Source organism: Pristis pectinata, chromosome 9 (genome assembly GCF_009764475.1).
Source record: "Pristis pectinata isolate sPriPec2 chromosome 9, sPriPec2.1.pri, whole genome shotgun sequence".
NCBI classification, from domain to species: domain Eukaryota; kingdom Metazoa; phylum Chordata; class Chondrichthyes; order Rhinopristiformes; family Pristidae; genus Pristis; species Pristis pectinata.
In genome coordinates, this window is record NC_067413.1 from 44,388,903 (window position 1) to 44,411,291 (window position 22,389).

The following is a 22,389-nucleotide window of genomic DNA, read 5'->3' on the forward strand; positions in this document are numbered from 1 at the left end:
CTGTTAACTGGCCTTTCAATTGATTTACCCAAGGTTCCAAACACCCCAATAATACAAGGTTGATCCTCTATTGCATACCTCCATCAACGTGCTGTTGGATAACATCTGTCCTGATTTTCCCACAAGTTATAATAATTTATGTATGATAAGGAGTTGTGCTTAATGTAATTTAACATGTAGTGCATTTACAGTGCAAAAGGGAGCATTACAAATGCCCAGATGGAGTTTAAAATCACTGATTGATTAATCATAGGATTACTTTAAAGACAGCCATCACCTCCACTCTTGCCAAACGTTACCGAGAGTATCAAATAGAGATGCTCCCCAGAACACTTGATGCAAAGATGTCTTTCATTGTGTGTTTCGATGAACATGTGACTAATAAAGATATCTTATCTTATCCTTGTCCATTCTTTCAAGTGGAGTCATCCCAGAGACTGGTGAATGTTAGGTGCTGTGGCCAGGATGTGCAAAGGAGGACAAAAACCGAGGAAAGGAAAAGCAGCCAGACTAGGCCTGACCTTTCTTTTTCTCCATCCATCTCATCTTCTCCAGTCCCACCATTTTTACTTTGTTACCAGCTTTTGAGCATGGCCCTAGATGAAGGTTCATAGATTCTGTGAAGATGCAGGATTCAGCAGATCTTTGTAGGCTGCGAATACAGGAAATCTATCCCATGACCTCAGTGACCTCCTTGCACACTATCAATAAAGTAATTGGAAACTATAGCAAAAAGTTCAGGAGGAAGTGTTAGCTGTCTGGTGCAAGGGTTTAGAATATCTGCTCTGGACTGGAGGCAAATTTACAGCGGGTGGGGGAGGATCCAATGGTCTTAGTATATGCAAGTACCAATGGCATAGGCAGAGCAAAGAAAGAGGTTCTATATAGTCACTTTGAAGAGTTAAGGCCCAAATCAAGCAGCAGAATCTCCAAGATAATATCTCTGGATTGTTACTTCAGCCACATGCAAATTGGCAAAGGTCAAATAAAATGAGGAAAACTAAGGCATGGCTCAAAGGTTGTCAGGGTAGGAGTTCACAGGGCAATGGCACCATATTGGACAAAACGGGAGTTATACCATTGGGATGGTTAATATCTGATCCATGCTTGGGCCACTGTCCGCATACTAGAGAAGTAGAGAAGACTTTAAAACAACTATGGGGCAAGGAATCAAAATTTTAAAGATAGGCTAGAGAAAGTTTGGGAAAAGTAGAGGAGTGGCTCCGCTAATTAATGACAGTCTTAGTAGTATAGACAGAGATGATGCAAATTCAGGAAACTAGGATGCAGAAGCAGTTTGAGTAAAGATAATAATAAAGGCAAGAATTCACTTGTGGGAGCAGTGTACAGGCCCTCAAAATTAATCATCTGGTAGGGCAAAGTACAAAGGAAGAAAGGTTAAAAAAGTATGGCGATAATCAAGGGAGATTTTATTTGACATTTAGAGTGGAAAAGTCAGATGGGCAAAGACAACCTAGATGAAAGGTTCATAGAATATTTTCGGAATAGTTTCTTAGAACAGCATAACTGCAGCCAACCAGAGAATGGGCTACACTAGATCTGGTTTGTGCAAAGAAATATGTTTAATTAATGTCCTCTTCATGAAGGAACCCACGGAACAGCAATCACAATACGACTAAGTTTTACATTCAGTTTGAGGAAAGAAGAATGAGCCCAAGACTAATAAGGTAAACTATGAATGCAATAAAACAGAGCTAGGTAAAGCAAACTGGCAAATTAGGTTAAGGGATCAACTAGTCAAGATGCAATGACAGACATTTAAGGAGATCTTTCAGAATACTTTCTAATGAGAATGAAAAATTCAAAGGGGAAGATGAACCACACATGGTCAAGTGAAAAAGGAATTAAAGATTGTATCAAGTTTAAAGAACAAAGCAAATAATTGGGCAAAGCAGGTAGCAGGTCAGAAAATTGGACAGAATGTGTAAGAAAAAAAGCAGTGAATGACTAAATAACTAATCAGAAAAAAAGAGTACAAGACAAAGCAAACCAGAAACATAAAAATATATAGCAAGAAATTTTATAGGTAATTGAAAGAAAAGGATAAACAGAGTGAGTTTGTTCCTATGTTTAAAAAGTACATTTGTGGAATTAATAATGGGTAAAAAGAAGATGGCAGATGAATTAGATGGGTAATTTGCATTGGCCTTCATATTGAGGAGACAAATAACATTCCAGAGAGCTGTAAAACAGGAATTGGAAGGGACCAAAATGGCAAAACCAGAGAAAAAATACTGAGCAAATTGTTGGAGCTAAGGACCATTGAGTTTCTGGGTCCTAATGGATGTCGTCCTGGGGTCTTATAAGTGTCTAGTAAGATAATTCTTATATTGGTTCTAGTTTTCCAAAATTTCTAAAGTTCCCTGAGGTTGAAAAAGAGCAAATGTAACCCGTGAATTCAATAAAAGGAGAAAGGCAAAGAACAGGAAACCACAGGGCAGTTAGCTAAACATTTGTTTGCAGCAATAATTAAAGACATTGTAGCAGGCACTGGGGTTTGTTACTCACCTTTTAAATTGCCAGGATCTAATTCCAATACTTTTTCAACATCATCTAGAGCCTTCTGCCATTCCTGAAGCTTAATTTCTGTTTGAGCTCGATTGTTAAATGCAGTGACATTTGGCATCACTGATATACTTCTGGATTGAGGCAAGGGATAAACAGAAATAAAATAATGAATGAGTACAGATATCCTAGGGAAGGAAAAATGGCTCCTCTAATTTAGAATTAGAAGTACTACAATGGATCATAACTTGGTGCCAAAATAGCAGTGAGGCTAATGATCCCCTTATTTATTTTCCAATCCTACTGTAACTCCAGGAAAAGAAAAGCACAGTAAGATACAGTGAACTTAAAGTTTCAGTCTGGGTTTTTTTTTCTAACATTAACTGCACAGAAGCAGCTTGCTGGCTCACCGGTGACACACAATGAATGGTTTGAAATTCACGTAGATAATAGTAGATACAAATTAATCTTGGAAAGTTTATGGTGTCCATTTCAGTTTGTACCCTTTCAAGGAAATTCATGTTTGACAAACATTTTAAGCCTTTATTGAAGTGATTAATTGCTTTTATAAAAGGGATGCGGTAGATAGATTTTTAAATGTTTGCTAATGTCACATCTACCAATGCCAGTGGTGTCAATATGGGTCACGATCACTGGCTGGTCACCCTCTCCACTCAGAATTTTCTACAGCTCTTATGTCCTACATCCTACACCAAGGAGCCAACATACCATCCTTGACCCATATCTACATCTGCAAAAACACCTCTCTGCCCCACTAAGTTCCCTATTATAAAAACTTTTGTCTTCCTTGTCTGTTTAGTTGAGCAGATGCAATAGCCCTGCTACTACACTTAAATTCCAGAGTACCATAGTATTATCAACCACGACACAAAGCAAGTGCAATTATATCAAGTTTTCACATAAGCCTAAGTCATTTCAGGCTGATGATTCAGATGACTCTACCTCAACTTTTACATTTTATTAACTATTATTTAATAATAATAATCTCATGGGGATAACTAGACATAAAATTTAAGATATTTTCATTAAAGGATCACGTTTATGGTTAAAAAATTGAATTTAAACAAAAATAAGAATTAGATAAGATTCTTGAATTTAATTATTTTGTCTATATCTTGCATTTAATAAAACAGGATAACCTGATGGATTCTTATCTCCATCTTTAAAACATATACAAGGCCATAGCTGCAGGGAAATTTTTCTTCTTTTTTTAATCTTTAACCCTATGACAGAGAAATCAGTAAGTGCAGGGTATATTCCAAAATAATTTGCCTACATTCCATCAAAGCAAAGAGTTTTTGTTCTTAGCGTGACTGCTTGTTGCCATCAATCTCAGAAAGCACGATATTTGAAATGTAGAAGAAAGATGATTGAGCTGCATGGTTCTAAAGTAACTTAGTGGTAGCAAGCCCCTTATCTTTCTGTCTGCAACCAGACACTCTTGGAAGGACAAATGGTGATTCTTAAATTACAGGAAGATAAGAAACAGAAGCAGAAATAAGACATTCAGTCTGCTTTGCGATTCAATAAGATCATAGATGCCATTTTACCCTAGTGCCACTTTCCTATCCTAACCCCATATCCCTCAATTCACCGGTCACCCTCTCCACTCAGAAGTTTCCACAGCTCTTCAGTTACGTCCTTCATCCTACACTAAGGAGCCAACATACCATCCTTGACTCATACCTTGAATGTAGGCAAATTGCCATGATTATTCTCAACACTGGTGCCCCACAAGGCTGCGTCCTCACCCCCCCTGCTTTACTCCCTATACACTCACAACTGTATGGCCAGATTCTGCTCTAATTCCATCTACAAGTTTGCAAATGACATCACAGTAGTGGGTGGGATCTCAAATAACGCTCGAGTCAGAGTACAGAAAGGAGACAGAGAACCTAGTGGCATGGTGTCATGACAAAAACCTTTCCCTCAACGTCAGCAAAACAAAAGAGTGGTTGTTGACTTCAGAAAGGGGGGGTGGTGCACATGTTCCTGTTTACATCAATGGTGCTGAGGTCGAGAGGGTTGAGAGCTTCAAGTTCCTGGGAGTAAATATCACCAACAGCCTGTCCTGGTCCAACAATGTAGACGTCACAGCCAAGAAAGCACCCCAGTGCCTCTACTTACTCAGAAAGCTAAAGATATTTGGCATGTCCTTGTTGACTCTCACCAATTTTTATAGAGGCACCATAGAAAGCATCCTATCCAGATGCATCATGGCTTGGTATGGCAACTGCTCTGCCCAAGACCACAAGAAATTGCAGAGAGTTGTGGACACTGCTCAGCATATCATGAAAGCCAGCCTGTCCTCCATGGACTCTGTCTACACTTCTGACTGCCTCGGTAATCAACATAACGAAGGACCCTTCTCACCCTGGATATTCTTTCTCCTCACTCCCATCGATTAGAAGATACAAAAGCCTGAAAGGATGTATCATCAGGCTCAAGGACAGCTTCTATTCTGCTGTTATAAGACTACTGAACAGACCTCTTGTACGATAAGATGGACTCTTAACCTCACAATCTACCTCGTCATGGCCTTTTACCGTATTGGTATTGGTTTATTATTGTCACTTGTACCGAGGTACAGTGAAAAGCTTGTCTTACAAACCAATCGTACAAGTCAATTCATTACACAGTGCAGTTACATTGAGTTAGTACAGAGTGCATTGATGTAGTACAGGTAAAAACAATAAAAGTACAGAGTAAAGTGTCACAGCTACAGAGAAAGTGCAGTGCAATAAGGTGCAAGGTCACAACAAGGTAGATCGTAAGGTCATAGTCCATCTCATTGTATAAGGGAACCATTCAATAGTCTTATCACAGTGGGGTAGAAGCTGTCCTTAAGTCTGGTGGTACGTGCCCTCAGGCTCCTGTATCTTCTACCCGATGGAAGAGGAGAGAAGCGAGAATGTCCCGGGTGGGTGGGGTCTTTGATTATGCTGGCTGCTTCACCAAGACAACGAGAGGTAAAGACAGCGTCCAAGGAGGGGAGGCTGATGTCCGTGATGCGCTGGGCTGTGTCCACAACTCTCTGCAGCTTCTTGCGGTCCTGGGCGGAGCAGTTGCCGTTTCTATGGTGCATCGGTAAAAGTTGGTGAGAGTCAAAGGGGACAAACCAAATTTCTTTAGCCTCCTGAGGAAGTAGAGGTGCTGGTGAGCTTTCTTAGCTGTGGCATCTACGTGATTTGACCAGGACAGGCTGTTGGTGATGTTCACTCCCAGGAACTTGAAGCTCTCAACCCTCTCGACCTCAGCACCGTTGATGTAGACAGGTGCATGTACACCGCCCCCTTTCCTGAAGTCAATGACCAACTCTTTTGTTTTGTTGACATTGAGGGAAAGGTTGTTATCATGACACCATTCCACTAAGCTCTCTATCTCCTTCCTGTACTCCGACTCATCACTGTTTGAGATACAGCCTACAATGGTGGTATCATCTGCAAACTTGTAGATGGAGTTAGAGCAGAATCTGGCCACACAGTCATGAGTTGCCTGCACTGCACTTTGTCTGTAACTGGAGCACTTTATTCTGTTATTGCTTTTCCCTTGTACTACCTTGATGTACTGATGTGATGAAATGATCTGTATGGATGGCATGCAAAACAAAGTTTTTCACTGTCCCTCAGTAGCTATGACGATAATAAACTAATTTACCAATTCCCTTAATATTCACAAATCTATCAATCTCTGTCTTGAATATAGTGAACAAATGAGCCTTCCATAGCTATTTTGAGTAGCGAAATACAATGATTCACTAGGTGAAGAAATTTCTTCTCACCTAAGTCTAGAGTGGTGGTCCTTATTTTAAAGCTGTGACCCCTGGTTGTAGACACTCGAGTCAGGAGTATATCATCTCCTACATAAGCCTCTCAAGCCCCATAGGAATTTTGTGTGTTTGAATGAGATCACCTGACATTCTTCTAAACTCAAAAGAGTATAGACCCGTATATTTAATCTCTCCTTATAGGACAAACCCTTCAGCCCGGAAATCAATCTAGTGAACCTTTGTTGTATTCCTTCTAATAGAGAGAACCAGATGTCTACACAATAATGTAGCTGTGGCCTCACCAGAACACATTGTGGTAAGATGCCTTAAAACAGTACTCCAATCTTCTTGCATTAATATTGTTTGCCATGCTAAAAGCTGGCTGCATTTGCACATTAACTTTCAGTGATTCACATACAACAGCACCCAGGTACCTCTGGTTACCAGCACTTCTCAGTCTCTCGCCATTTAAAAATAGAGTCATAGAGTTATACAGCACAGAAACAGTCCCTTCAGCCCAACTTGTCCATGCAAACTAAGGTGCCAACCTGAGCTAGTCCTATTTGCCTGCATTTGGTCCCTCTAAACCTTTCCTATCCATGTACCTGTCCAAATGTCTTTTAAACATTGTAATTGTACCTGCCTATACAACTTCCTCTGGCAGCTCATTCCATATACCCACCACCCTCTGTGTTGGAAAGCTTACCACTTAGGTACCCTGTTAAATTGGATGTATTTGTTTATCTTGTTGTCAAGGAAACATTCCAGTTGTGCTTATGATCTTTCTATGCACCAAAGTGATTCTGCAATTCCTTGTGCAAAGACAGTTGATTCATTTCAAAGTATTTGTATGCAAACTTGTTAGAAATATTCTTGAGAGATGCAGAATGTAAGTACAAGTTTTTTTTCAATTATTTTACAAATCAAGCATATATGAAGGTACCTGGTGTAGTAAAGCAAAGCTTCTTTGTGGTCCCCAGCTCGGAAAGCTTCATTCCCCTTGTCTTTTTCCCGATTAGCTAAGAACATTTTTTCTTGGTCAGTCATGCCTATGAAAAGAAATAATACCCAAACCTATAACAGCATGAGGTTGGCTAGTGTGAAGTTATCACGGTAATGAAAACACACATTAACAATAAGATCAACATCACTGTCTTTGTTTTATGAATTTTAAGCCATGCCTTTATAGCATTTATAATACAAGATTGTTATGGCAATACTTGTAATAAAAAACTGTGATAACAAAGTCAGTCTATCTGTCTCGAGGTGGTTCTGACGCTCCATCACTTCTAGGATGTAGATACAAATCCTTACCATTCTTCTTAATCTTGGTTTCTAATACTGCACTGTTTCTCATACCTTTTTGAAGATTTGGGGCAAAAATGAGACACGCAACGTTTAGCTATGTAGTATGCACATAAGTACATGATTTTCTTTGATTGAACAATAATTACCTGTTGTATCAATTTTCTTCCCTATTCCAGAAATTGAATCATTGAAGGTAGTTTTAGATTTAATTTCTTGTTTGCCTTCATCAATTTTGGCACATTCTTTTTCCACATCAAATCTGGGATCAAAATTTAGAACAATGTTATTAACTTGAGACTAGTCATATTAATCCTCCATAAAGCAAAAAATATAAATGCACAATTTAAGTTTGAATCAACAACACTCACGGTACACTTAAGAATGAAATCAAGTACACAAGAAGGACATCAGGAGGGCAAAAAGAGGACATGAGATACCTTTGGCAAATAAAGTGAAGAAGAATTCTAAGAGATTCCAGAAGTATAGTAAGAGAAAAAGGGTACCTACGGAGAGAATAGGCCTCCTTAAAGATCAATGTGGTCATCATGCGTAGAGCCACAGGAAAAGGACTTAAAAGAATACTCCTCATTTGTATTTATCACGAATTTTTTTTAAAAAGAGAAGGAACACGTGCTGTGGATAACAGGAACCAGTATACAGTAAAGGTTTGATAATCTACTATCCCATTGTTCAGAAATCCCTATGTTTGAGGGGCCTGTTCCCACGCTATCTTTGAACTCACTGTGGCCCCATTCCCATACTCCTTATAATCGCAGCAGGACCCCATTTCCATGCCCCCTTTAAACGCACTGGGGCTCCATTCCCACACTCCCTTTAAAGTCACCAGGTTTTGTTTCCTCCACTCCCTTTACGTTCACCTGGTTCACTGGAAAATTCATTATACCACTGTGTAACATCTGAACAAAAGGCAATTTAAATGACTGTTGGTGGTATATTAATAGGAGTAACATCCAATAGTCAGGAAAATCTGCCAGTCTTGCACCAACAAAGTCCTGAGGGAACCGGACTATTCGAGTTTTATTATACTTCTATTTCCAGAAGGCATTTAATAAAGTAACAAAGGTTATTGAAGAATATAAAAGCTCATGGTGGAGGATGTATTATATGGGCACAGATAGATGATTGGCTGGCTAAAAGGAGATAGAAGTCACAATGGTTTTCCTATGCTCGACAAGAAATATCAGGTAGCATGCCACAGGAAGTGGTGCTGAGGCCTCAACTTTTACAATTTATATAAATGAGTTGAATGAAGGCACCAAAGGTAATGTTTGTTAAATTTGTTGATGACATAAAGAGAGGTAGTAAATAAGTTGTGAAGAGGACATAAGGAAGCTACAAAAGAGATCTAGATAGAGTTATACAGTACGGAAGCAGTCCCTTTGACTTAACTCAATGTCAACCAAGTTGCCTATCTGAGCTAGTCCTATTGCCTGCATTTGGTATTGGTATATTATTGTCACTTGTACCGAGGTACAGTGAAAAACTTATCTTGCATCATACTGTTTGTACAGATCAATTCATTACACAGTGCAGATATATTGAGTTAGTACAGAGTGCATTGAGGTAGTACAGGGTAAAAACCATTTGGCCCATATCCCTCTAAACCTTTCCTATCCATGCAGCTGTTTAAATGCCTTTTAAATGTTGTAATTTTACTCACCTCTACCACTTTCTCTGGCAGTTTGTTCCACATACACACCACCCTCTTAATAGAAAATGTTGCCCCTCACGTCCCCTTTATCTGACAAATAAATGTGCTTGATTAACAAAAGGCCAATGTGCCGATCCTGCAAGCAATTACGTTGTTATTGCTTACTGCTAGGGCAATTGAATACAAGACAGTGAGGTCGTGCCTCAGAAATACTGGGCACTGCTGAGCCCACATCTAGAGTACTGTGTACAGTACTGGGCTTCTCATTTAAGGAAAGATTTAAGAAGCAGTTCTGAGAAGATTTACCAGTCTGATACCTGTAACAGTGGGTCATATTGTGAGGAAATATTGGACAGGCTAGGCTTATATTCACTGGAGTTTAGACTGGTAAAAGGCAATGACTAAAACATACAAGATCCTGAAGGATGGATATGTAGGGAATTTTTCCTCGTAGAAGAATCTAGAACTAGGAGTTACTGTTTAAAAATAAGGCAACATCAATTTAAAATATATGAAGTGAAATTTCTTTCGTAGATAGGCAGCCTTTGGAGCTCTCTTCCTCAAAGGTGGCAAAAGTAAAATCTTTGAATATTTATAAAGCAGCGGTAGCTTTATATTTGGTAAGGAAGAGGGTGAAAGGTTACTAGGGATAGGAGGAAATGCAGAGTTGAGGTTACTATCAGATCAGCTATGATCTTATTGAATGGTGGAGCAGCCCAAGGGACGAGTGGCCTTTTCCTGCTCCTAGTTTGTGTATATGATGACAACTTGACAATTCATTTTACCTGCTGATTTGTTGAATATTTTTAAAACCTCCAGTGGTCCAGAACTTCCCCAGTGATTTTGTGTTCGAGTTTCTGCAGTGGAACTTAAACCCAAAACCATGAAACTTAAAGATGAGGGAGCCAACCAGTGAGCCATGGTTGACATCAATGACAGACAATAGCTGTGGACTGTTTCCTGCTCCCTCAAGATGGTTTTTACCTCTGTGTAATGAATATGCATTGTTCACAACAACCAGTAGAAGACAACTGATAATCAGGTGTTTGTACCACTCTCCCCATCAGGGTGTTGGGTCTATCCAAGCGACTAAAGTTTGGGGAAGAAGCAGATGCTGCCTAATCCACAGGGGGTTTCCTGCATTCTCATTTGTTTCAGATATCCAGCAGCTGCTGGGATCTGCCTCTCACAGTTCCAGCATCTCTTGTTTCTTTTCTCATTCAGCTACTAACCAGACGGTATAGACAGCGCCAAAAACAATTATATTACCCAGACAATCTTGGTCTCTATTCATCACAGACACTCCCTTTGTTTTTCCACCATCCCATTCCATCCTGCCCCCTTGTCCTGTCTTCCCCCTCTCTGCAACTTCAAAATGGAGGGGTATGTGGGAGGGAAGGGTTAGATTGATCTTAAAGTAGGTTAAAAGGTCAGCACAACATCGTGGGCTGAAGGGCCTGTACTGTGCTGTAAAGTTTCATGTTCATGTTCTAAAGTTACTGTTATACTCCAAATTGCTATCCTTTGCTCAACTGTATTTGCTGTCATTACCATATGTCCAATATTACACAGTAAGTAACATACTTGTCCCATTCTCTGTAGTCTCTGGGAGTAGTCCTTTTCTTTACTGTTGATTTCTTTTCGCCAAAGCCATTCTGTGAAATAAACAATGCAATTGTCAAACACAAAAACAAGAATATCAGTTTCACTCATGTCCAACGGCACCACATATAGACATATTTGGGAAATTATAGCCAAAGCAATCAATGCTGGGAATACATTTTCTTTCACTTTCTCATAGAGTCATACAACATGAATGCAGGCCCTTCGGCCCAACCAGTCCATGCTGACCACAGTGCCCACCCAGCTAGTCCCAATTTCCTGCATTCATCCCATATCCCTCTAAGCCCGCCCCTGCATGTACCTGTTCAAGTGCTTCTTAAATGATACTATTGCACCTGCCTTAACCACTTCCTCTGGCAGTTTGTTCCATATACTCTCCATCCTCTGCATGAAAAAGTTGCCCCTCAGGTCCCTTTTAAATCTTTTCCCTCTCACCCTAAATCTATGCCCCCTAGTTTTGGACTCCCCTACCTTGAGGAAAAGACTGCTACCATCCACTTTATGTATGCCCCTCATGATTTTATAAACCTCTGTAAGGTCACCCCTCATTCTCCCACGCTCCAAGGAATAAAGACCTAGCCTGGCCAACCTCTCCCTATAACTCAGGCCCTCTAGCCTGGCAACATTCTCATAAACCTTTTCTGTACTCTTTCCAGTTTAACCACTTTTTTCCTAAATAGAGTGACCAAAACTGTACACTGTACTCCAAGTGCGGCCTCACCAATGACTTATACAACAGCAACATAATGTCCCAACTCTTATACTCAATGGTCTAACTGATGAAGGCCAACATGCTAAACATCTTTTTCACCACTGTCTACCTGTGATGCTGCTTTCAACGAACTATGCATTTGACCTCCTAGGTCCCTCTGTTCCGTTACACTCTGCAGTGCCCTACCATTCATGGTGCAAGTCCTACGCTGGTTTGACTTTCCAAAATGCATTACCTCACATTTATCTGTATTAAAATCCATCCTCGGCCCACTTCCCTATACTCAGGACCATCCGGGAAGCTGAAAACTTCATAGATGAGACTTTTACTGAGGTGGTCACACCCGGGGTACAAGCTTCAGATAGATGGGTGACCACCAGAAGTAAACAGTCAGTGGAAGGTTCCCCTGTGGCCATACCCCTCAGCAACAGGTACACCCTTTTGGGTACTGCTGAGGAATGACTTATCAGCGCACAGTAGCAGCCGCCAGATCAGTGACACTGTGGCCGGCTCAGCAGGGAAGGGTAAAGTCAGGCACAGCAATAGTGATAGGAGACTCGATAACTAGGGGGATAGACAGGAGATTCTGTGGCCGGGAAAGAGACATCAGGATGGTGTGTTGCCTCCCAGGTGCCAGGGTCAAGGATGTCTCAGAGCGGCTGCAGAATATTCTCAAGGGGGAGGGTGAGCAACCAGAGGTTGTGGTGTACGTTGACACCAATGACACAGGTAGAAAGGGGGAAAGAGGTCCTGTGCAGTGAGTATAGGGAGTTAGGAATGAGGCTGAAGAGCAGGACGTCCAAGGTAGTAATCTCTGGATTACTCCTGGTGCCACGTGCTAGTCAGGGCAGGAATAAAATGATAGAACAGATGATTATGTGGCTGAGAAACTGGTGCAGAGGACAGGGTTTCAGGTTCTTGGATCATCGGAACCTATTCTGGGGCAGGGGTGACCTGTACGAGGATAAGCTGCACCTCAACTGGAGGGGAACCAATATCCGGGCCGCTACCTATCCTTCATTAGCGCTGCTCAGGAGGGTTTAAACTAGTTTGGCAGGGGGATGGGAACCAGGGCACTGGGTCAGAAAGTGGAGGGATTGAGAGGGAGGTAGATGTCAGGGCAAGTAAAAACAGGCAGGAGCAAAGTAACAGACATGGTGGGACGGACAGTTTGAAGTGTGTGTATTTGAATGCTAGGAGTATTATGGGTAAGGGTGATGAACTTAGAGCATGGATCAGTACGTGGAACAATGATGTTGTGGCCATAACAGAGACTTGGTTGAGAGAAGGATAGGAAGGGTGCTTAATATTCCAGGGTTTTGATGTTTTAGAAAAGACAGAGAGAGAGATAAAAGGTTGGGGGGGAGGGGGTGGGAAATTTCACTACTAATCAGGGACAATATCCCAGCTGCAATCAGAGGGGTCATAATGGAGGGCTCGTCCACTGAGCCTAAATGAGTAGAACTCAAAAATAAGAAAGGTGTAATCATTCTGGTGGGATTATACGACACATCCCCCCAATAGCCACTGGGACACTGAGGAACAGTTATGCAGGCAGAATAGGGAAAGGTGTAAAACTAATAGGGTTGTTGTCATGTGGGACATCAACTTCCCTAATATAAACTGGGACCTCCTTAGTGTAAGAGGTTTAGATGGGGTAGAATTTGTTAGGTGCATCCAGGAGGGTTTCTTAAGTCAATATGTAGATAGTGCAACGAGAGGAGGGACCATACTGGACCTGGCGTTGGGTAACAAGCCTGGCGAGGTGACCAACCTTTCAGTGGGAGAATAGTTAGGGAACAGTGATCACAACTCCTTAAGTTTTGAGATAGCTATAGATAAGGATAAGTATGGACCTTGTGGGAGAGTATTAAGTTGGAGCAGGGCAAATTATGAGAGCATTTGGCAGGAACTGGGGAGAATCAATTGGGAACAGCTCTTTTTGGGCAAGTCCACATCTGACATGTGGAGGTTGTTTAAAGACCAACTGCACAAAGTACAGGACAGGTATGTTCCAGTAAGAAGAAAGGAGAAGGATGGCAAGGTAAGAGAACCTTGGATGTTGAGAGAGGTGGTGAATTTAGTCAAGAAGAAAAAGGAAAAGTATGCAAAGCTTAGGAAGCTAGGATCAAACAGAGTACTTGAGGATTATAAAGAAGCCAGAAAGAACTGAAGAAGGGAATTAGGAAAGCCAGGAGGGGTCATGAAAAGTCCTTGGCAAGTAGGATTAAAGAGAATCTCAAGGCATTCTATACATTCATCAAGAGCAAGAGGATAATTAGGGAGATGCTTGGACCACTCAAGGATAAAGAAGGGAACATGTGCTTGGAACTGGAGGATGTGGATGAGGTCCTTAATGAGTACTTTGCATCAGTATTTACCAAGGAGAAGGACATGGAGGATAGGGAGATCAGTGTGGAGCATGCTAATATGCCAGGGCATTTAGAGATAACAGAGGAGGTAGTGTTGGGTCTCTTAAAGAGAATTAAGATGCGTAAGTCCCCAGGTCCTGATGGGATATACCCCAGATTATTGAGAGAGGCAAGAGATGAGATTGCTGGGGCCTTGACCCATATCTACATGTCCTCTTTAGTCATAGGCGAGCTCCCGGAGTAGCTAATGCTGTTCCATTATCCAAGAAGGGAAACAGGAATAATCCTGGTATCTATAGACCGGTGAGTCTCACATCAGTGGTAGGGAAGTTACTGGAGAGGTTTCTTAGGGTTAGGATTTATGAGCATTTGGAAAACTGTAGCCTAATTAGGGACAATCAGCATGGCTTCGTGCAGGACAAGTCATTCCTTACTAACTTGATTGAGTTTTATGACAAGGTGACGAGGGTGATTGAGGAAGGTAGAGCTGTAGATGTTGTCTACATTGGACTTTAGTAAGGTGTTTGACAAGGTCCCTCACGGAAAGCTTAGTCAGAAGATTAAGATGCATGGGATCCACGGTGAATTGGCCATTTGGATTCAGAACTGGCTTGCCTGTATTAGACAGAGGGTAGCAGTCAACGGGACTTATTCCAGCTGGAGGTCTGTGACTAGTAGTGTTCCTCAGGGATCCATACTGGAACCTCTGCTGTTTGTGATGTATATAAATGACCTGGATGAAAATGTACATGGGTGGGTTAGTAAGTATGCAGATGACACAAAGGTTGGTGGTTTTGTGGATAGCGTAGAAGACTGGAAAAAGATATAGCGGGATATAGGTCAGTTGCAGATACAGGTGGAGAAATCACAGATGGAGTTCAACCTGGACAAATGTGAAGTGCTGCACCTTGGGAGATCAAATGAAAAGAGACAGTACACTGTTAATGGCAAGACCCTTAACAGTGTTGATGAGCAGAGGGGTCTTGGGGTCCAGGTTCATAGCTCCCTGAAAGTGGCTACACAGGTTGATAGGGCAGTAAAGAAGGCATATAGCATGCTTGCCTTCATTAGTCAAGGCAATGAGTTCAAGAATCAGGAAGTTACGCTGCAACTTTATAAAACTTTAGTAAGGCTGCATCTGGAGTATCGCATTCAGTTCTGGTCGCCCATTATAGGAAGGAAGTCGGGGCTTTGGAGACGGTGCAGAAGAGGTTTACCAAGATGCTGCCTGGATAACAGGGCATGTGCTAGGAGGATAGGCTGGACAAACTTGGGTTGTTCTCTCTGGAACAGCGGAGGCTGAGGGGAGATCTGATGAAGGTTTATAAGATTATGAGAGGTATAGATAGACAGCTAGTATATTTTCCCCAGGGTTGAAATGTCTGATGAGGGCATGCATTTAAGGTGATAGGGGGCAAGTTTAAAGGAGATGTGTGAGGCACTTTTTTTTTTACACAGAGAGTGGTGGGTGCCTGGAATGCACTGCCTGGGGTGGTGATGGAGGCAAATACGATAAGGGGTGTTCAAGAAGCTCTTAGGCACATGAACGTGAGGGAAATGGTAGGATATGGACATTGTGCAGGCAGAAGGGATTAGTTTAGTTGGGCATTTTATTACTAATCACAAGATCACAAGACAAGGGAGCAGAAGCAGATCATTCGGCCCATCGGGTCTGCTCCAAGGAAAGGGAAATAGAAATGAGAAATGGGGAATGGGGAAAGAAGAAGAAAAAAAAACTATTCTAATCCCAATTACCGGCCTTATCCCCATATCCCTTGATATCCTGACTATTTAGATATCTATCTATCTCCTCCTTGAACGCCCCCACTGATCTGGCCTCCACTGCTGTACGTGGCAAGGAGTTCCACAAATTCACCACCCTCTGGCTAAAGAAATTTTTCCTCATCTCTGTTTTGAAACTGTACCCTCTAATTCTAAGATTGTGCCCTCTGGTCCTGGACTCACCCACCAAGGGAAACAGCCTAGCCACATTTACTCTGTCCTTTCCTATCAATATTTTAAATGTCGCTATGAGGTCCCCTCTCATTCTTCTGTACTCCAGCGAGTACAGTCCAAGAGCCGACAAACGCTCCTCATACGTAAGCCCTTTCATTCCTGGAATCATCCTCGTAAATCTCCTCTGAACCCTCTCCAACGTCAACACATCCTTCCTAAGATGTGGGGCCCAAAACGGTGCACAATATTCCAAATGAGGCCTCACTAGTGCCCCGTAGAGCCTCATCAACACTTCCTTACTTTTATACACTATACCTCTCGAAATGAATGCCAACATAGCATTCACTTTCTTTACCACCGATCCGACCTGGTGGTTAACCTTTAAGGTATCCTGCACGAGTACCCCCAAGTCCCTTTGTACTTCCGTGCTTTGGATTTTCTCTCCTCCTAGATAATAATCTGCCCACTTATTTCTGCTTCCAAAGTGTACAACTGCACATTTCCCTACATTGAATCTCATCTGCCATTTCCTTGCCCATTCTCCTAAACTGTCTAGGTCCCTCTGCAACCTTCCTATCTCTTCAATACTCCCTACTCCTCCCCCTATCTTGGTGTCATCCGCAAACTTAGCCACGAAACCATTTATTCCAATGTACTTGGTTTAGGTCAAAGGGCCTGGTTCTGTGCTGTACTGTTCTATGTTCTATGAATTTTACAAAATGTTTAAATTGATTGAATCAAACCATGTTGTATTCCAATTTCAACATTTGTCATGGACAAGTAATAGATCAAACTATTTTGTTACCTTTAAAATATCTAATCAAATTCTTATAGTTTGCTGGAAAGAAAAACATCATTGATTTTTACTTGCCCAAATTTTGGCAGAGTACAAGTTTACCTTATTATCAAATTTTGTTTGATAATGGTTCCTTTTAGGTGCTATAGGATTTTTGACTTTGTTGAATTATAAACATAAATGAAAGTAGTCGGTTAACGTAACACAAATTAATTTCACAATACTGTGTCCTACTTCCACTCCAGTTCTGCGCGCTTTGATAAGATATCTTTATTAGTCACATGTACGTAGAAACACACAGTGAAATGCATCTTTTGCGTCGAGTGTTCTGGGGGCAGCCCACTAGTGTCACCACACTTCTGGCACCAACATAGCATGCCACAACTTCCTAACCTGTATGTCATTGGAACGTGGGAGGAAACCAGAGCACCCGGAGGAAACCCACACAGACACGGGGAGAAACTCCTTACAGGCAGTGACTGGAATTGAACCCAGGTTGTTTGCACTGTAATAGCGTTATGCTCACCGCTACACTACCGTGCCTTCTTGCCTGATGAGGCCAATGTGGGAACGACAGGCTATTTCCACTGGACTTCTGTGTGCTCCTAAAGCCATCCCAAATGCTCCTTCTCCATTTTGAGCAGTCGTGGGCCAGGGATTCCCAAGAGTAGTTTTTCCAAGGAGGCTTTGAGCACATTCTTGAATCAGTTTCTCTGTCTACTTGGTAATTACTTTCTGAGGCAGAACTCGGAATATAGTGTCTATTTCAGGAGTCTGGTATCAGACATGCAAATGAAGTGCCTACCCAAGAGAGCTTTAAAAGCTTTATTTATACAGCACGGTAACAGCCCCTTCTGGCCCAATGAGCCTGCACCACCCAATTACACCCATGTTAACCTACTAACCCGTATATCTGGAATATGGGAGGAAACTGGAGCACCCAGAGGAAACCCACGCAGTCACGGGGAGAACGTACATGCTCCTTACAGATAGCGGCGGGAATTGAGCCTCAGTACGGAGGATGTTGGCACAGGAGAGCATATTGATGTTGACTTACTTATCCTATCACTGAATTTGGAGGATACTATGTACAGTATCACTTTAAGGTTATATTTTAGGTCTTCTGTGTAGCAAGTCATTTACTTATTAAAGAGGCAAGATGTGTGATTTACTTTCAGGACTTCATCAACATTCTCCTTACATGCCAAGGGGAAAAACATTGCTTTGTTTCCACTTTTGAAGATTGTAATGGCTATACTACAATTATGAAAAAATATCAAAAAATCAAATCTTGAAATGCTTGTTGATTACAATTGTAATCTGCAACCAAAAATCCTAGGGACCAGTCTTCCAAGCAGAAACTGAGAATAAAGAGCAAAGTAAAGAAAGTAAATTTATTAAAAAAACGTTCATTTCTACCTGGTGGGAAAGAAGTGAAGCATTAATCCCACGAACAGGAGCATAGTTTTCTGAAATAAAATCTTCAGCCGCTGTTTTTCTGTATTTCTCTTCATTTTCATTTTGCTTCATTTTATCTGTCCAATTCTAGTTAAAAAAAAAGGATACATAATATTGTTTCTTGATCAATCTTGGAGGAAACAGCTTAAGTAAAACTTGGCTGTTGAAATTTAGTAACAGTAAAATTCCTGAAGGCAAATTGTGATTAACTGCTTTGTTGTTACACCATGCATCATTCTATTGTCCATTCGCATTAAATACTTCCTGAAAATACCAACTTTCAGCAAGCAGAACTGTAACAACACAACAGGTAATTTTGCATGGAAATGATACAATCACAGAAAGGTTACCACAGGGAAGGAGGCTATTTGGCCCATTGAGTCTGTGTCAGTTCAATGCAAGAGTAATCCAATTAGTCCCATTCCAGCACAGACACAATTAGCTGAATAGCCTCCTTCCCTGTTGTAACTTTTCTATGGTTCTGTGATTGTCATATTAAAATATCCACTCCCATAGTTCTGCAAATCTTTTAATTTCAAATACTTACCTAGATGCCTGTCAAATGCTATAATTATCTGTTTCTGTTATATATACTGGTACTCCACCAGCAGTACATTCCAGACCCTAAACACCAACTGTTTATAAAAAAAACTTTTCCTTGTGTCACCTTCTGTTCTTTTACTCATTACTTTCATGTCATGTCCTCTGGTTTGGGAATGGTTTCTCTCTAATGACTCTTATCTATAGAGTTCATGATTTCAAATACTTCTGTCAGACCCTTTTGTAACATCCTCTGTTCTAAGAATAACCATTGCTTCTCTGGTCCATTCATATGGCTAAAGTCTCTCATCCTGGAATCATTCTAGTAAATCTCCTTCCTAAAATACTCTTTCTTTAAGTGTGGCACCCAAAACTAGACCCAAACTACAGAAATGGATGAACCAGATTTTTATAAAAGCTCATCTCGACTTCCCTGTTGTATAATAGATAATGAAACAAGTTCCAGGTCTCTGAAATGAAAACAAGCAAAAGAACAGGATTTTATGTGTTTCTCTGAACTTATTCTCCCACACTCAATGACCTATGCACAAATATGCTCAGATCTGGGCAATAAATTCAAGGGCAGGGAGCTTATGCTCCAACTTTATAAAACATTGGTCAGATCTCAGCTGGAGTACTGTGTGTCGTTCTCATCACCATACTATTAGGAAAGATGTTCTAGTGCTGGAGAGGGTGCAGAAGAGATTCACCACGATGCTGCCTGGGATGGAGCATTTTAGTTATGAGGACAGACTGGAGAGGCTAGGTCTGTTTTCCCTCGAGCAGAGGAGGCTAAGAGGGGACATGATTGAGATACATAAAATTACAAATGGTATAGATTTAGAGTAGGGGGTAAGAGATTTGGAGGGGATCTGCAGAGGACCTTTTTTTACCCAGAGTGCCGATTATCTGGAATGCATTGCCGGAGAGAGTGGTGGAAGCAGAGATGTTGACATCATTTAAGAAGTACCTAGGCGATTCAAGTGCTTGTCTAGGCATAGAAGGCCATGGGCCAAGTGCGGGAAGATGGGATTAATACAGATAGGTGCCCACAGGTCGGCATGGACGTGGTAAGCCAAATGGCCTGTTTCCATGCTTTATGACTCCATGGCTCTTTGTTTACGTATTCCATTCAGAAGTGTGTCTTCTAATTTATATAGCCTCTCTTCATTCTTCCTATCAAAACATAACACCCTGCGTTTTTTGTAGTAAATGTCATTAGTCATGTGCCTGTCTATATACTCTTGAATTTTATTACTACCTCTTCACAATTCACTTCCAGATTTCATATCATCTTCAAGTCTAAATCAATATAATTTTAAAAAAAGCAGAAGATTCTAGACCAACCCCAAGAACATAGATATACAAATCCTTTTGGTTAGGAAAAAATGTTCACTACAACTCTTTGTATTTTGCCTTTTGGCCAATATTTTTTATCCAGTCTGCTACTCCCCCTTTTATGCCATTAGCTACAGTCTTCATTACATCTATAAAGTAGCTCTTTATGCCTTTTGAAAGATTATACATACAACAACCATATTTCCCTGATTGACCCTTTTGGTTACCTCATCAAAAATACTTATGAAGTTAGATGAACATGTTTTGCCTTTAACAAATCCATGCTGGCTTTCCCTAACCAATCCAGATTTGTCTAAATGATTGCTACTTTTGCCTCTCATTTTCATTTTTAAATTTCCTTACTACTAAGGTCAAACTGATTGGCCTATAGCTGCTGGGTTTTCCTTATTCTCTTTCTTCAAACAAAAAACAAAGTCTAGTCCTGAGGCACCATCCTGTATCTACAGAGGTTTGAAAGATTATGGTCAATACCTCTGCAATATCTTCACTCAGCAACATGGAATGTATCCCATTTGGAACAGATGCTACATCCATTTTAAGTATGGTTAGCCTTTCTAGTACCTTCTCTTTGTCAACTTTTAGCACATCCAGTATCTCAATTGCATCTTCCTTTGCTGAGACCCCAAAAGCATCATCTTGTTAAAGATTGATATAAAGTACACAATTAGTATCTCAGCCATGCCCTCTGCCTCCATGAGGTATCCATTTTGATTCCCAATTTGCATCCTTCTTCTGCACCTCCTATCTTTTTACTATTTCAATGCATTTAGATGAATTCTGGTCCCCTTTTACATGCTCCTCCAACCTTTTCTCATCTTTCTATTTGTTCCTCTAATTCACATTTTTTTACTTCCCCCAGAACCTTCTATAACCAGCTTGGTTCTCACTTTTATATTCAACCTGACATCTGTTACATGCATTTTTTGCTATAGTTTTCTCCATGGAGCTCTGGTGCTGTCTTTCACCATCATGGAAATGTTCCAACACTATAACTGAACCACCCCTTACTTAAAGACCACCTGTTATTCTGTTTGCCAATCTTTGCTTCCAGTTTATATTGATCAAATCTTTAGTTGTGTCAAGAAACTTATTTATTTTTATCTTAGTGTTCCATATCCTTTTCCATAGCAATTCTAATACTTCTTATAGTATGATCTTCTTTACCCAGAGGGTGGTGAAATTGTGGAACTCCTTGCCACGCACAGCAGTGGAGGCCAGATCAGTGGGGGTGTTCAAGGAGGAGATAGACAGATATCTAAATAGTCAGGGTATCAAGGGATATGGGGATAAGGCTGGAAAATGGGATTAGAATAGTTTTTTTTTTCTTTTTTTCCCACCCCATTTCTTTTTCCCTTTTCCTTGGAGCAGACTCGATGGGCCGAATGGCCTGCTTCTGCTCCCTTGTCTTGTGATCTTGTGATCATTGTTCACTAAATGTTCCTTCACCCACTTCATCCTGCAGATACAACTGAGGCAGTGTCTCTTTCCTTGACAGACCAGAAAAGTACTGTTCAAAAAAAGTTTCAAAATTCCTCCCCATTTGTGTCCCTTATATGATTACTATTCCAGTCCTTAAAAGGATAGTTGAAATCCCCTGTAATTCCTCTGTGACATTTGCACCTGTTAATTTCCTTGAAAATTTGCTCTCTGTATCCTCCACCAGGTCTACAACATTCTCCATCAATATTGTCCCCCCATCTTTTCTTCCTTTCCCTATCCTTTCCCAATCTCTTTATATCCAAGGATATTTAATATGCAGTACTGCCTTTTTTGTTAGCTAAGACACTATTATTGTCATAATATCATAATCCTACATGACTAATTGCAACTGCTGTTCTCCAATATTCTTTGAAACACTTCTTGTTTTATGTATGTATGCTGCAACCCAACTTTCCTATGGTACTCTCTCTTAGTCTGGTCTTACCTAAACTATATATCTTGCTCTAGTGCTATCTCTTCCAATCATTTATGCACCACTTTTCTCCCTTTCATTGCTGATGCCCATGTGCCTGCCAAAGTAATTTAAATACACTCTTCCATAACATTAGTAAACATCCCCATGAGAATCTTGGTGCCAGCATCACTGAGATGCAGCTACTACAGTCATATTATTGATATCCTGAATTTTCCTAAAAGGTGTTACTCAGTAGTATAATACATTTTCTATGAACCCAGTAAGTTTAATGGGAGCGTGGGAACCAGGGCCCTGTAGTATAAAAGGGAGCCAGATGCTGAACCATAAGGATTTAACAATCAGATAGCAGATTATCAGAGTTT

The 22,389-nt window shown here is 40.9% G+C and overlaps 1 protein-coding gene across 2 annotated transcripts in view; it reads right to left on the minus strand.

The window, feature by feature from the left end:
- Positions 1-22,389, minus strand: part of LOC127574075 (sperm-associated antigen 1-like) — a 102,387-nt gene that overhangs the window by 59,169 nt on the left and 20,829 nt on the right. For both annotated transcript variants that reach the window (XM_052022719.1, XM_052022720.1), the window contains exons 4-8: positions 18,175-18,300; positions 10,881-10,951; positions 7,771-7,883; positions 7,260-7,365; positions 2,530-2,660 (exon numbers count right to left, since the gene is read on the minus strand). In XM_052022719.1, the coding sequence (XP_051878679.1) occupies positions 2,530-2,660; positions 7,260-7,365; positions 7,771-7,883; positions 10,881-10,951; positions 18,175-18,300 (547 nt within the window). The remainder of the gene's footprint in view (positions 1-2,529; positions 2,661-7,259; positions 7,366-7,770; positions 7,884-10,880; positions 10,952-18,174; positions 18,301-22,389) is intronic.